Genomic DNA, 14,302 nt, shown 5'->3' with positions numbered 1-14,302 from the left:
TGATTCTTATATCTTTTTTTTCTACTATGTTTCTTCTATGATCCTTATGTGCTTCTTCTACTGTGTTTCTTCTACCTTGTTCTTACGAGTTCGTCTACTGTATTTTTTTGCATGATTGTTCTTTATTATGTTATTCATGAGTTTCTTCTACTGGGAAATACGTGTTCCTTTATGATTTATGCTCTTATTCCGTTAATATTCTTGCCTAACTTACTTGTCTTCATCTCTAGACTCATTAACGGTAAAAACCCTAGAATTTAGGGTTCATTCGAATTTTGAGGTTATTTGTTATGTGATTTGTTTGTTTCTTATCTCTGAACGTGTTGATTTCAAAACCCTAGTCTCTTTGGACCTATTCCTGAAGTTGCTTCCTCTACTGTTCGACTGAGTTTCGAGATCTTTGTGTCAACTTTGTTTCTTCATACGATTCTGACCTCTTTACTTGACCTTTCGCATGCTATCTGGTATTCCCTCTTCTCTGAGATGACTACCATGTTCCTATGGTCTTCTACTCACTAATTTTCTTTGATTGCATGACACTCTTCATTGTCTTAAATCCAGCCTCGCATGCTTAATGTTTATGCACTCTTTATAGGTCAAATTTCCCTCTCAAAATAACCTTGATTGTGGACTGATTTCAAATCTCTTTGTGTAATTCTGATTGCACTCTTGAATTGATTCTTTCCTTTATTGTTTTGATTTCCTTTGTTTCTTGGATTGAAATATTTTCCTTTCGACCCTGCCTTTCTACTTAAGTTGATTTGATCTCATTACCTTAATTACATTAGTATGGGATTCTTACAGACATTTCCTTAATTAAGGTCTAATGAACTTAACCCCTAATACATGTGGTATAATCGTATTGTGCTGAAAATATTTCCTTATTTGTCATGTCCAGCCCTGCGTGATTTCTTTCCTTATTTAACACTTGCATGCTACCGTTTGGTTTAATTGCTTTATTAAAGGAAGTCTTTGATACTGATTTGATTTTGATAAGACTCATATTCCTCCAATTATGTCTGAATTACAGTCCTTACCTTATTTCTGCATGTTTCTCGCACTATAAATACCTGCTCTTTTACTAACACCCAACACAAGAAAAAACACTGGAGTCTTCTCTGATCTCACACTCACACACAAAGTATTCTCTCTTGCTGTTTGTGTTGTGGCTTCTTTGCAAGACTTCTGCTCTCTTTGCTTGTCTCTTTCTGAAACTGGTACGCCTTTATTTAAACTTTTGCCTCATCCCTATGTGTTTATTCTATAGTCTCATTCTTTTGTGTGGTTTGCTGTTCATGCTTCGTAACTTATGCTAAGTATTTTTCCTTCTTCGGTTCTGTTCCCATATGAATCCCTACCCCCTAATCCCTTCTATGTGCTGAGTTAAAGCCTTGGCCTGACAGTATCCTAATTATTGCCCAGGCCTTGGTCTGACCTTCATTAGGTCCTAACTCTCCAATGTTTGGCTAGTAGGCTGGTCAGGGGTGTGCCAGCATTCTATGTTGTTGGGCATGACCACCAGCCTGCCTTGGCATCCCTTAATTCCCTCTATTGCACTTACACTTGTTCCTAGATTCTAAGTTCTCCCCCCCTCCAATGAGCCTTGCCTTGGGACCTTGAGTTCCCTCTGAACTTGGACATTGGAGGGCTGGCCCTTCCACACTGCACTTTAATTCAGTTCTGTAATGATATCTGGGTGTAAGCATTGCCTGGAGTTCTTGAAACTCCTTGGAACTTTGACACATTCCACATAAGAGAAAGGCCTTGGAACTTGATCCCGGCAGTTGGCTCATATCATGTTGTTAGACCTTGAGTCTGAATTAGGCTCCTTGATACAACTTAAAAGCTCTGATGTAATTTTATTTTCTGTTTGATTCATTTGGTCTGTAATAAATTTTGAAATAACTTATGGGGTTTTAGTAAAAAGGGGAGGGTTATCTGTGTATGCATAAGGGTAGATATCCTGCCTATAGGAGTTTTTCTTTGAATTTCTGCACTTTCACATATAGAAATCATGCTCATAGGAATTCTGCACTTTCATATATATAGAAATCATGCTCATAAGAACTCTGCATATCATATAGATATCCTGCTCATAAGAATTCTGCATGTAGGAACCGTGTCTTTAAGATTCTGCATTTTTGTATCTATCATTAGGCAAGCAGTTATAGGTCAAAATAATAATCAATTGCATCCTAGATACCATGCTCGTAGGATTTTCTGCACTCTTGCTACGCCTGTAAAAAGTGTTTACAATTAAGAACGCTAGAAAGCATGCCTATAGGAACTATCAACCCAATCTGAATCACTCGTTTTAAGATTAATCCGTCAGTAGTATCCAAATGCAGAACTCGTATCATTCTGTTAAAACTGGCAACTTTCAGTAATCAGTTCACTTCCTTATTCCTGAAACCAGTAGATGCCGTCACTTACGGAAACAAGTAAGTAGTTAATTAATTGTACCAGTCTTCGATAAGTTACAGCCAGGCGAGCCTAATGCGAACTTCTTGTCTAAAAATATGTAATGAACCAGCCTGCCTAACATTAAGCATAATTTGGACCTAATCAGTATATGTAAGACGTGCTAAACTACATGATTTTTGTGATTAAAGGAGGTTTGTCTGAGCCTTAATTGCTTTTGTGCTCCCATAATTGTTTTATGTGCTTTGCGTGACGCCTTAGCATTTTAACCTTTTGAACCTCTGAAAAGCCAAGCTCCCTCCCTTTAGGATTAGTGGTCCTAAAGCCTCCAGGACTGATAGGTGGGACGGGTAATAGTACGTTGTAGGTAACGATACCATTTCACACTTAATACCTTATCGGGGTGGGAAGGGTAGACATGGAGATGATGATCACACGATAACACTACGCGTACGATTGGTTACCGGTGTTGTGTGGATTATCCATGTGATTTATAAACCTAGGACCCCCTGCCCTATGTTACATTGTTTTATATCAATAAATTCTGTCTTTTCAATTACCCAAAACTCCCCTTTATTTTTTTTACTGCATTATCCCTTTTCCTTGTTTGTTTTTAAATTCCAACATGCTTGTTAGCAACCCTTATGTGTAAATTTATTTGCATACTTGTTTACATTAAAGTCACAATGTAGCATGGCCGGGAACCACACTAGTGGATCTTGAGGGGTGCCTAACACCTTCCCCTCGAGATAATTTCTAGCCCTTACCCGAACTCTGGTTTTCCAATTCAAAATCCTTCTTAGTGTCTTAATGCACTCAATCATTAGGTGGCGACTCTTCAATTCCAAAACCCAATTCCCAAACGGGAATAGAGTTGTCTTCCCGAATGTCGTAAACCCGATTTCGCGATAAAAAGGGGGCGTCGACACCCATTTTATATCTTTTAAAAATTAAGAAGAAATAACATTTAAACAGCGGAATTAACGTAAACGGAAGAAAAACAATAAGCTATCTGAACATGAATATCTAATACAATTGTTTGAGTCTCGACTACCCAGAACTGGTGTCACAGTTTCACAAACGGTCTAAGAATACTACAAATAAAGGTCTGAAAGAAATAAATACAACACTGTCTCTGGAAATGCATGAAAGAAACGGGAATAGTAGATAGAAGAAGACGCCAAGTCCTGCGGACGCCTGCAAGACTACCTCGGGTCGCCTGATGAGCTAGAATCAGCAATCTCATCGCGGTCCGAAGTCTACACCTCTGGGGTCTACACAAAAGAGTGTAGAGTGTAGTATCAACACAACCGACCCCATGTGCTGGTAAGTGCCTAGCCTAACCTCGGCGAAGTAGTGACGAGGCTAGGACCAGACTACCAAATAAACCTGTGCAATTTAACTATATACAGCAGAAAAGAAGTACAGAAAAAAACATTCATATACAGTCAAGTATGGGAGGGGGAAAAACATGCTGCGGGGAAACATCGAATAGTAACAGAAGAGCAACAAGTAAATATGAGGATCACCACAGTTCAATTGAAAATAGGAAGGGGAAATCATGCTGCGGGGTACAACAAGTATCAATAGGAAACCAACAATTTAGTGTAGAGAAACCGTAACACAGTTATCAATAAAAATTAGGAGATCAAAGACAAGTGCACGGCATCACCCTTCGTGCTTTTACTCTCTCTCACCAAAAATAATACATGGCATCACCCTTCGTGCTTTACGCTCTTCCTCACGCAAACAACAATCACAAGGAAAATAGGGTAAGGGAATCTATAACCTCGAAATAAAACCAAATAACAACAGAAAATCAGTAAATAAACGTAAAGGACAATATAACTCAATTATCAGCAAGAATCAGGGAAATCAAGGACAAATGCACGGCACCACCCTTCGTGCTTTTACTCTCGTCCTCACCATAAGAATCAATACAGTAGGCACAGAATGGTACATCGTGCGGCACGGCATCACCCTTTGTGCTTTACACTCTTTCCTCGCCATGAAATCAATATAATAGGCAAGGAATGGTACATCGTGCGGCACGGCATCACCCTTCGTGCTTTACACTCTTTCCTCACAAAACAAACAATGCACGACATCACCCTTCGTGCTTTAACTCTCTTCCTCACCCAAACAACAATCACAAACAATGGGGCGAGTGAATAAACAAGATTATAATAGGAATCCCGGCAAGGGAGCAATAATTAAATAATTAAATCCCGGCAAGGGAACAGCATCAACAATATCAACATCCCGGCAAGGGAGATAACCAAATAAGCAATAATATACCGGCTAGGGAACAATTTAATAACTCTTTCTCTTTTCACTTTTGCTTCACAACTCGCTTTACCACTTGAGCCAATGCTCCAAAGGGTTCAATCAATCACTTACTTTCACAAATTCGTAATATAACTTGAGCCATTGCTCCTCGATGTTCAAAAGTCACAATTTCTTCCTTACTTTTCACGACAAATAGAAATCACTTCTAAAGCATAGATTATTAAACAAAATCATGAAAATCACATTATAAGACTCACGGTCATGCTAGATACCAATGTATAGATACTCGTCACCATGCCTGTACGTCGTACTCAACAATAATCACGTAGCAAATAGGACTCGACTCCTAATCCCTCAAGCTAAGGTTAGACCAAACACTTACCTCGAACTTCCACGACCAGCTCAAGCCTCAAACACCGCTTTTCCTTTCAAATTCGGCTCCAACCCAATCGAATCTATACACAATTGACTTAACAACATCAATAAATGATAAGCTATCAAATTCCAATGCTTAATTATAGCTTTCTAATCATTCTTCCCAAAAACACAAAAATCGACCCCGGGCCCGCTTGGTCAAAACACGAGGTTCGGACCAAAATCAAATCACCCATTCACCCACGAGCCCAAATATATAATTATTTTCAGAATTCGACCCCAAAACGAGGTCTAAATTACAATTATTCAAAAAGCCCTAGTTCTACCCAAATTCCTAATTTTCTACCCTTATTCACATGATTTAGGCCTAGAAATCTAATGGGTGTTAATGAAAAATGAAGAAAACAAGTTAAAGATTACTTACCCAAAAAGATTTGATGAAGAAATGCTTCAAAAATCGCCTAAGAGCTTTGGAGAAGAAAGGGTTTGTGAAATTTTGATAAAATCCCGTAAGTGTTCTGTATTGGGTCTTTTAAAATCACTGGGCAAACTTGCCATTCGCGTTCGCGATGGGTAAGGCTAGTTAAACCTTCGCGTTCGCGTAAATGGGCTCGCGTTCGCGGAGAAGGATCCCCTCGAGCCCTCGCGTTCGCGTCCAATGGGTCGCGTTCGCGTAAGGTAATTACCCCTCCCCCTGCCCAGGCCCACTTTGGCCTTCGCGTTCGCGTGGCCAGGGCCGCGTTCGCGAAGGTATAAACCCCCATTGCTTCGCGTTCGCGACCTGAGCTACGCGTTCGCGTAGAAGGATTTTCCCTCCATCAAAATTTACACTTCGCGTTCGCGTAGGTACTCCCGCGAACGCGAAGAAGAATACATCAGGAACCCAACAGCTGAAAAACCTGTAATATTTTCTAAGTCAAAAACTTCCCGAAACACTCCCGAGCCCTCGGGGCTCCTAACCAAACATACGCACTAACTCAACAACATCATACGAACTTATCCATGCGATCAAATCGCCAAAATAACCTCAATAACCATGAATCAAATCTCAAAATCAAGAACTTTTTCTCAAACTTCATCAAGTATCAAATTTAGCAATTTAGGTCCGAATCACGCCAAACGACGTCCATTTTTCACCAAATTTTACAGAAACATCTTAAATCATATATAAGACCTATACCGGGCACCGGAACAAAAATACAGGCCCGATACCAATACGTTCTAATCAAATTTCATTTCAAATTTCCTTAAACAATTTCAGAAAATAATTTCCTTTAAAAATTCATTTCTCGGGCTCGGGACCTCGGAATTCGATTCCGGTTATATGCCCAAGTCCCATATTTTCCTACGGACCCTCCGAGACCGTCGAATTACGTGTCTGGGTCCGTTTACCCAAAACGTTGACCGAAGTCAAATTTATTCATTTTACAGTCAAAACTTATCATTTTTCACAGATTTTTACATATAAGCTTTCCGGCTACACGCCCGGACTGTGCACGCAAATTGAGGTGGCTCTTAATGAGGTTTTCAAGGCCTCGGAAGCACATAATTTAATTTTGAAACAAGTGATGACCTTTTGGTCCACATTTATAATTAGGATGAACAAAATAAATATCAAAATAGGTACTGTATACGTAGCATATAACCAAGCAAGTGATGATAAAGATATTAAACCAAATATAAGCAAAAGACTCAAGTTACTTTACACAAATTTGGCCACTCCAGACGTAAGTGATATCCATATCTCTACCGCCAAGAAGAAAAGCTCACCACCTCAAGGATATAATCTGCCTTATGATGCTCCGAGTGAACAAGATCTAACCACGGATATAAGAGCGTCGCCTTACATCGGAGATGAACACTCTGATACTTTCAAAGTATTTGCTCGAGATGGCAGAGTTTCGTGCTGATAACGTGTTATAAAATAACGACTTTAAAGTAAAGAAACCGAAGACAAGTATAGAGAGAGAATTATTATTCAACTTCAAATTCATGTCTATAATGAACTGAAATCTCCTCTATTTATAGAAGAAAGGAAGCTGCTATGTAAGCTACTTGTAAGCTGCTACTGCAAGCTGCTGTGTAAGCTGCTTGTAAGCTGCTACTGCAAGCTGCTTGTAAGTTACTTGTAAGCTGGTACTGTACCAGATATAGATAATCTTCTACGGGGGATAATAATTATCCATAACGGAGTACCAAAATGATAAGCTTCTTCAGGAGGCTTATTTCCAATAGAGTACCAAATAGATAAATATATTTACGGCAGAGTCCCATATGGATAAGCTTATCTACAACGGCATACTAAATGAACATCCATAATATAATATATATTTATAACAACTATCACTTTTTTAAACTGTTTTTTAAAGAAATCAAAGAGATAATATCAAGAATTGTCTTAATGACCACATGCTTTACCCAAATAATAATAACAATAATAAAGTCATAAGTCTAAGTTTTAACAGCTAGATGAGATAGTTCACGCAATTCAACAATATAACTTTGAACGGTTGACAGAGCTTATGTTTGGACTGATTAGGTATAAAATATGTATATTATATATTTATATACAAAAAATATATTATCTTATTATTAATTTTTTTTTGGGTGGGGCTTGATATACTGTATAATTTCCTTCAATTTTTACAGGTCAACTGGACCAGCTTATAAAATGAGTGGAGTACTATTTTGGAAGGGCTATACTGTATAATTTTTTTTTTAATTATTATTATTATTACTATTATTATTATCACAAATCAACTTGACCAACCTATAAAATGGGTACAAGAAGAGCACAAAGGTACAACTTTGAAATAAGAAATCAATAGCACAAAAAAAAACAGTGGAGGTTCCAACAATAGATTTAAGCAATCAAGAACTAAAACCAGGCAATGCATTGTGGGAGACCACAAAAACACAAGTTTTTCAAGCATTGCAAGAGTATGGTTGCTTTAAAGCAATATTTGATAATATCCCAAAAACAACTGAAGATGCCATGTTTGATGTTTCAAAAGAAATATTTGAGTTTCCATTAGAGACCAAACTTAAAAATGTCTCAAACAAGCCATTTTATGGCTACCTAGGACAATTTCCAAACCTACCATCGTACGAGAGTCTCTGTGTTCCTGACGTTTTCATTCCTGGAAGTGTTGAAAATTTTGCAAAAATCTTCTGGCCTGATGCTAATCCTGACTTTTGGTATGTGTATCTCTTTCAACGTCTTATGCTACTCTATAGGAAAGTGTGAAGGTCGAATGATAGGGTAGTAGGGCAGGTGGTTTAGATTGTTCATACCAATAGTATTAGTACGTACTCTCGTATTTTGTTGGTATTAGGTTTTTATGACTTTTCTTTTTCATTTTGGTCATCTTAATATCTTGTTATTTTGTATGGTGCTTTTACATGTCTTCTTGGTGCTGTCCCTTCTTGTCTGTCTTTTCATTAATGTGGTGCTGCTTTCCTGAGCCGAGGGTCTATTGGAAACAACCTCTCTATTTTCACAAGGTAGAGGTAAGGTCTGCGTACACACTACCCTCCCCAAACCCCACTCATGTGTGGGATTATACTGGGGATGTTGTTGTTGTTGTTGTTATCTCTTTCAACATCTTACATGTCCTTTTAGTTGTCACACGTATGTGTGCAAGTTACTCAAGGGAAACCTTGGAGCAACGGTGAAGTTGTCTTCGTGTGATCTATAGGTCAGGGGTTCGAGACGTGAAAGAAGCCACTAATGCTTGTATTAGGGTAGGCTGTCTATATCACACCCCTTGAGGTGCAGCACTTGCCCCGACCCTACGTGAATGCGGGATACTTTATGTACCATGTTGTCTTTTTATGTGTGCGAGTTACCGAAGGAAAGCATTGGAGCAACGGTAAAGTCGTCTCCGTGTGACCTATAAGTCATGGATTCGAGACGTGAAAGCAGACAATAATGCTTGCATTAGGGTAGAGGCCGTCTACATCACACCCCTTGAGATACAGCACTTCCCTTGACCCTACGTGAATATGGGATACTTTATGCACTGTGCTGTCTTTTGATGTGTGCAAGTTACTTTTGCAGCAATTTGGTTCATTCTTGCTCAAAGCCACTAGTGAAAGTGGATGAAATAGCAAAAAGGATGATATTGGAGAGTCTGGAGCTTCAAACTTATGTGGATGAATTGTTTGGATCTACTGATTATGTTTTTCGATTGACACGTTACAAAGCAATTCAAGGTGAAAATCTTGGGTTAGCTGGCCACACTGATGGTAACTACTTGACCATAGTATCCCAAAATGGCATAAATGGAGTCCAAATTCTCAATAAAAATGAAGAGTGGATTGATGTCAATATTTCAGAAAATTCCTGCATTGTCATAGTAGGAGATGCTCTCATGGTAAGTATTATTTCTATTACTTTCTTTGTCCGAATATATGTGTCATATTTTTTTTTAATTCATCTCCAAAAAAAATATCATACTTTCATATTCAGAAACAATTTAAATTTAACTTTTCTATTTTACTATTAATAAGATTATTTATATCATATAGGCTTCTAGCTCCCTTACCATGATAGTGGATTCTGGTTTTTAATAAAATTGTTTAAACCTATGCAGGCATATACAAATGGTCGACTGCGCTCGCCTTACCATAGGGTAGCTATGGTTGGGAACAAAGATAGGTTCTCTCTTCAACTATTTTCAGCACCAAATGTATTTTACAAAATAGAGGCCCCAAAAGAACTTGTGGATGATGAACACCCTTTACTTTTCAAGCCCTATGATCTTCTTGGTTATGCTCAGTATATTGCTATTAGAGCTAATCAGGGAGTTCCTAATGTGCTCAAGTCTTTTTGTGGTGTTTGATTTATTACAGTTTAAAATTTAAGCGTCAGCTTATGTTTTATGTTATGTTGTGCGGATTCTCCAAAATATTATCGTATCAGTGTCGAATTCCCAAAAAGTGTACTTTTGGAAAATTTGATACGCACTTGACGATATTTTTAAAGAGTCCGAGCATCATAGGTTTTATGTTGGTATGTTTGTTATGCATGATCTTCAATCCTCCAGATCAATATATCTTAAATAAAGGAGGATTTTATGAAGTTTTCCTAATTGTGTTGTGGCTTGTAACAGATAGTAGTATTGTGCTGTATAAAGGATTTTATGGTATTATCCTATTCGTGTTGTGGCTTGAAACAAGAAGTGTTATTTATGATTTTTCTTTTTTCATATTTTCCTATTTATGGTGTAGCTTATATAATATAATAACAAGGACATAGTATATATGCGGGAAAATTTCACATAAGAACAAAGCTTCCTACTTTTCAATTTTATAGCCCATATTTTAATTTACAACCAACTAGCCCAAAAATATAGGCTAAGATTCAACATCCAACTCCAATAGGTTCTCAAAATTACTATTTAATTTTTAAAAAAGATTGCTCAAGCTTTTAAGTTAATTTTCGAATCAGTAACTGTGACTCAAATATTAGTTCAACAAACCAAATCCATTTGGGTGGTGAAAATAAGATTTTTACAAGCTTAAATATGTGGGTTTAAATTTTGAATTTGATTTTGTGAGAAATTTGGAGTGGGTATTATTTAGACTTGTTAGAAATTGTATAAGGAGGTTGTATATAAAATTTGAAGTCATTTAATGGAGATTTGGACTGGTTTTGAACAAGAATTACAACTGAAAATCGTGGAAGAAGTTCGTCTACAGACGCTTGTATAAAGGTGTATAAAAGTGTATAATAGTGTATAAGTTGTGTTTATACACTCATATACACTATTATACAAGATTATACATAATTATACAAAAAACTGACGACGTCTTCTTCCTTGCGTCTTTTCTGAAATTTAACTCAAATCTTGCTTAAATCTACTCCAAATCACTTCAAATTTAAACTTTGAACACCTTTTGATATTTTCAATGAATTGGAACAACACCCAATCCAAATAACTAACAAACTAAAAAAATTCTATTTTTGAAAGCAAAGCTTTGAATGATCTTCAATGGTGGACTTTTACGTACTCTTCGATTTTTTACATTGCAACCAGATGATATAGAGAAAGAAGCAGTAATGGCGAACGTCAACTTGAATCATATGTAGAAGATGTGAGAAGAAGAGAGAGTGAAAGCAATGGTTGTGAGAACAAAGATTTAACTCCATAGCTTTTAGAAGCAATGGTTGTAAGAACACAAATTTTAAATTTGCAAGAGTTAGTGTTTTCAAAATATGTACAATATGGGCTAGGTAGGGTAAAACTTAAAAACATGGGCCATTTTTTGTTATGGTGTGAAGTCATGTGTATTTTCTTGTAATTCTTTCTACATATGTACAAAATATCTATGTACGATTTGGGGTGAAATTCAAAAATAGCCATATTTATAAGTGGTAATTGAAAAATAGCCATAATTTTAAACGTAACTGAAATTTAGTTATTTTTCATGTAAAGATAAATCTGAACGAAAACACTGTTCAAAATCCGGAAAATATTCCAGCATAATATACTGGATTTCCAGTATAATACTGGTCTAGCATAATATGCTGGAAGTTCATATACAGGTGCTCCAATCTCCACCATATTATGCTGGAACTTTTCGTGTGTTAGAGTTCCAGCATGAAGTTCATACACAGGTGCATCAATCTCCAGTTTATTATGCTGGAACTTTCCGTGTTGCAACAAAATAGTGCTATTTTTCAATAACTTTACAAACGCTGGCTATTTTTTAATTGTCAGTCCGAAAAGTTGCTAGCCGGTGCTATTTTCACTACGATTTGTGTACACTTTATTACTCGAGCCTAAATATATATATATGCAGTGAAGTGAAGATATCTCAGAATTATCTCTATGCAGCTACTACAAGAAAACGGGAATATTGTGGCGGTTTTTTCTTACATATGGCGGTTTTAACCGCTAGTATCAGCATTATTGGCGGTCTATCAAAAGCGCCGAAATCGCATCCGCCAAAAAGTTAATACGACAGTTTTCAGAAAACCGTCAGAAATCGATTCGATTTTGACCCTTATCGATAATTATCTATCGATTATCGATTTGTACATATACTTATCGTTATCGTTTCAATAAGGTTTCAATTTTTTCGATTTCGATTTATCGATTTTGGGGGCTTATCGATTCGGTTATCGATTACACCAATAAGAAAATTTGTGTGATTCTACGGAAAGTATATCGCTATAAACGCGCCTAACTAATATGGACAAAAAAAAGCTAAAATAAGACGAACACCATTTATAATATAAAAATTGTGTCAACAAGCACATGCAACAAAACTAAAGTAAGGGATCAAATGTATGCCACCAACACTCCAACGGTATTAAAAAAAAAAAAAAAAAAAAAAACATCATCACGGCTAATTCTGTTTTCCATTAATTTGAACTTCATTCCCTTGATCTTTAAATATGATCATTCCTTAAATGTGGTAGAGAAAATAATAGGGTAAGGGACTTAGGGTAAAGGAAAGGGTATAGATTTGGGAAAATAATATTGTATAGCCGCTTTCAAAATAGTAGCGGAATATATATACATTTTGTATGTTATATTAATCTACACAAATAGGTAATTACTCATTTAACAAGTGTCTACAGTCTAGGGGTGTGCATTCGATTTATCGATTCGATTTTGACCCTTATCGATAATTACTTATCAATTATCGATTTGTACATATGCTTATCGTTATCGTTTCAATAAGGTTTCGTTTTTTTCGATTTCGATTTCGATAACAAATAATCGATTCGATTTGTCGATAAACCGATTCGAATGCACACCCCTAATTAAAATGGCGGTTAACGGCGGTTTGAAACCGTCACAATTAGAAAGTTGATATCACAAACTAAAATAGTGGTGGTCCCCAACTTACCAATAGGCGCCGTAATTCTACTTTCCTATTTATAGTCCTTTTTGACATTGTTTTCATTATATTTTATACCCATATTTATATATTACTGTATAATAGTTTTGACACAATTTTAAAAAAAGATTAATTAAACAGATCATTCATCATTTATAAAAAGAATAAGCGATTCAAAATCACATCATAAATGTATTAATTAAAACTTCAAGGAGTAATACTTTACATCAATTCAACAGAAGGAAAATAATTATGATAAATCCTAGAAATAATATTCAATGAGCACTTGCATGATGGCTTTGCTGAAATAGAGTCCGGAACCAAAATGTGATTTTTTTGGATTCAAAATACTTTTTTAGGTGGAAAAAAAAAGTTACCATTCTATATAAAACGCGGTTATGAACCACATTTTACCTTAACGGCCGTTTGGGACGTTAAGGTAAAGCGCGGTTTGTTACTGCATTTTATATAAAACGCGTTAAAGAACCACGCTTTACCTGGAAGCTGATAAGACGGCTATATAAAGCGCGGTTCATTACTGCGTTTTATATAAAACACAGTAATAAACCGCGGTTTATATATATAAATAATCGTCCCCTTCCCTTTCCCCCACATTCTGCCCAGATCCCTTCCCCCTTCCTTTAAAAAATTACAGTGGTCGACCCCTTCATTAACGACCCAAAAAGCTCGTGTGGACCCCACCCGTCCCGTAAAAAGTAGATATTGTTGGTCCCACATCCTAGCCAAGCCTTCTATTGTTGTGGGTTGCTTGTTTCGGAGTCAAATTCTCAAATCTTCAACTTTCCGAAAAACATAAATCGAGGTATTCCGATTTAGTTTATGTCCAAACTCGTATAAATAATGCATAGTAGTTGTTTTGAATGTGTTGTATGTTGTTTTGTATTTTTTTGCGATTAAATTGGTAGTTATTAATGTTGTAAAAAAATATGTAAAAATTGTGAAATCGTTATTATTTGTTAATAAATTACTATAACTATTTTATATGTATTTTTGTGAATGTTTTGTGATTATAATGTATTTGTTGTGTTTTATCTGGTTTAAATTATTTATTTGCTTAAAGACTAGTAATATAGTGCCCTTTTAGGATAGTAAAATGTAATGCCTTTTAGCGTAGTAAAATGTAGTGCCTTTTAGCGTAGTATAATGTAGTGCCTTTTAGCGTAGTAAAATGTAGTACCTTTTAGCGTAGTTTCCCTATAGTTTAAGTATCTCTTATACTCAAAAATACGTCAAAATAACTGATAGATCAAACACAAACTCTGTCCAATTATAGTCAACATATAATTGGTGCTACTGGGCTGCAAATATCGAGCCTGAAACCTATATATGAATATTTAATAAT

At 36.3% G+C, this 14,302-nt stretch overlaps 1 protein-coding gene across 1 annotated transcript; it reads left to right on the top strand.

Annotated features, from left to right (window-relative positions):
* Window positions 7,894–10,254, top strand: LOC109228270 (probable 2-oxoglutarate-dependent dioxygenase AOP1.2). The gene is made up of 3 exons (XM_019393424.1): window positions 7,894–8,283; window positions 9,146–9,461; window positions 9,681–10,254. The coding sequence occupies exons 1-3, from the start codon at window positions 8,081–8,083 to the stop codon at window positions 9,927–9,929; spliced, it is 768 nt and encodes a 255-aa protein (XP_019248969.1). The 5' UTR covers window positions 7,894–8,080; the 3' UTR covers window positions 9,930–10,254.

Source organism: Nicotiana attenuata, chromosome 6 (genome assembly GCF_001879085.1).
Source record: "Nicotiana attenuata strain UT chromosome 6, NIATTr2, whole genome shotgun sequence".
NCBI classification, from domain to species: domain Eukaryota; kingdom Viridiplantae; phylum Streptophyta; class Magnoliopsida; order Solanales; family Solanaceae; genus Nicotiana; species Nicotiana attenuata.
Note: the sequence above shows the minus strand (reverse complement) of the source record. Positions and strands in the feature narration are given on the sequence as shown.

Coding starts and splice junctions, on each gene's coding strand:
- LOC109228270 (XM_019393424.1), top strand. CDS start 8,081: ATGTTTGATGTTTCAAAAGAAATATTTGAGTTTCCATTAGAGACCAAA. Junction 8,284..9,145: donor GATGCTAATCCTGACTTTTG/GTATGTGTATCT, acceptor TTACTTTTGCAG/CAATTTGGTTCATTCTTGCT. Junction 9,462..9,680: donor TAGTAGGAGATGCTCTCATG/GTAAGTATTATT, acceptor AAACCTATGCAG/GCATATACAAATGGTCGACT.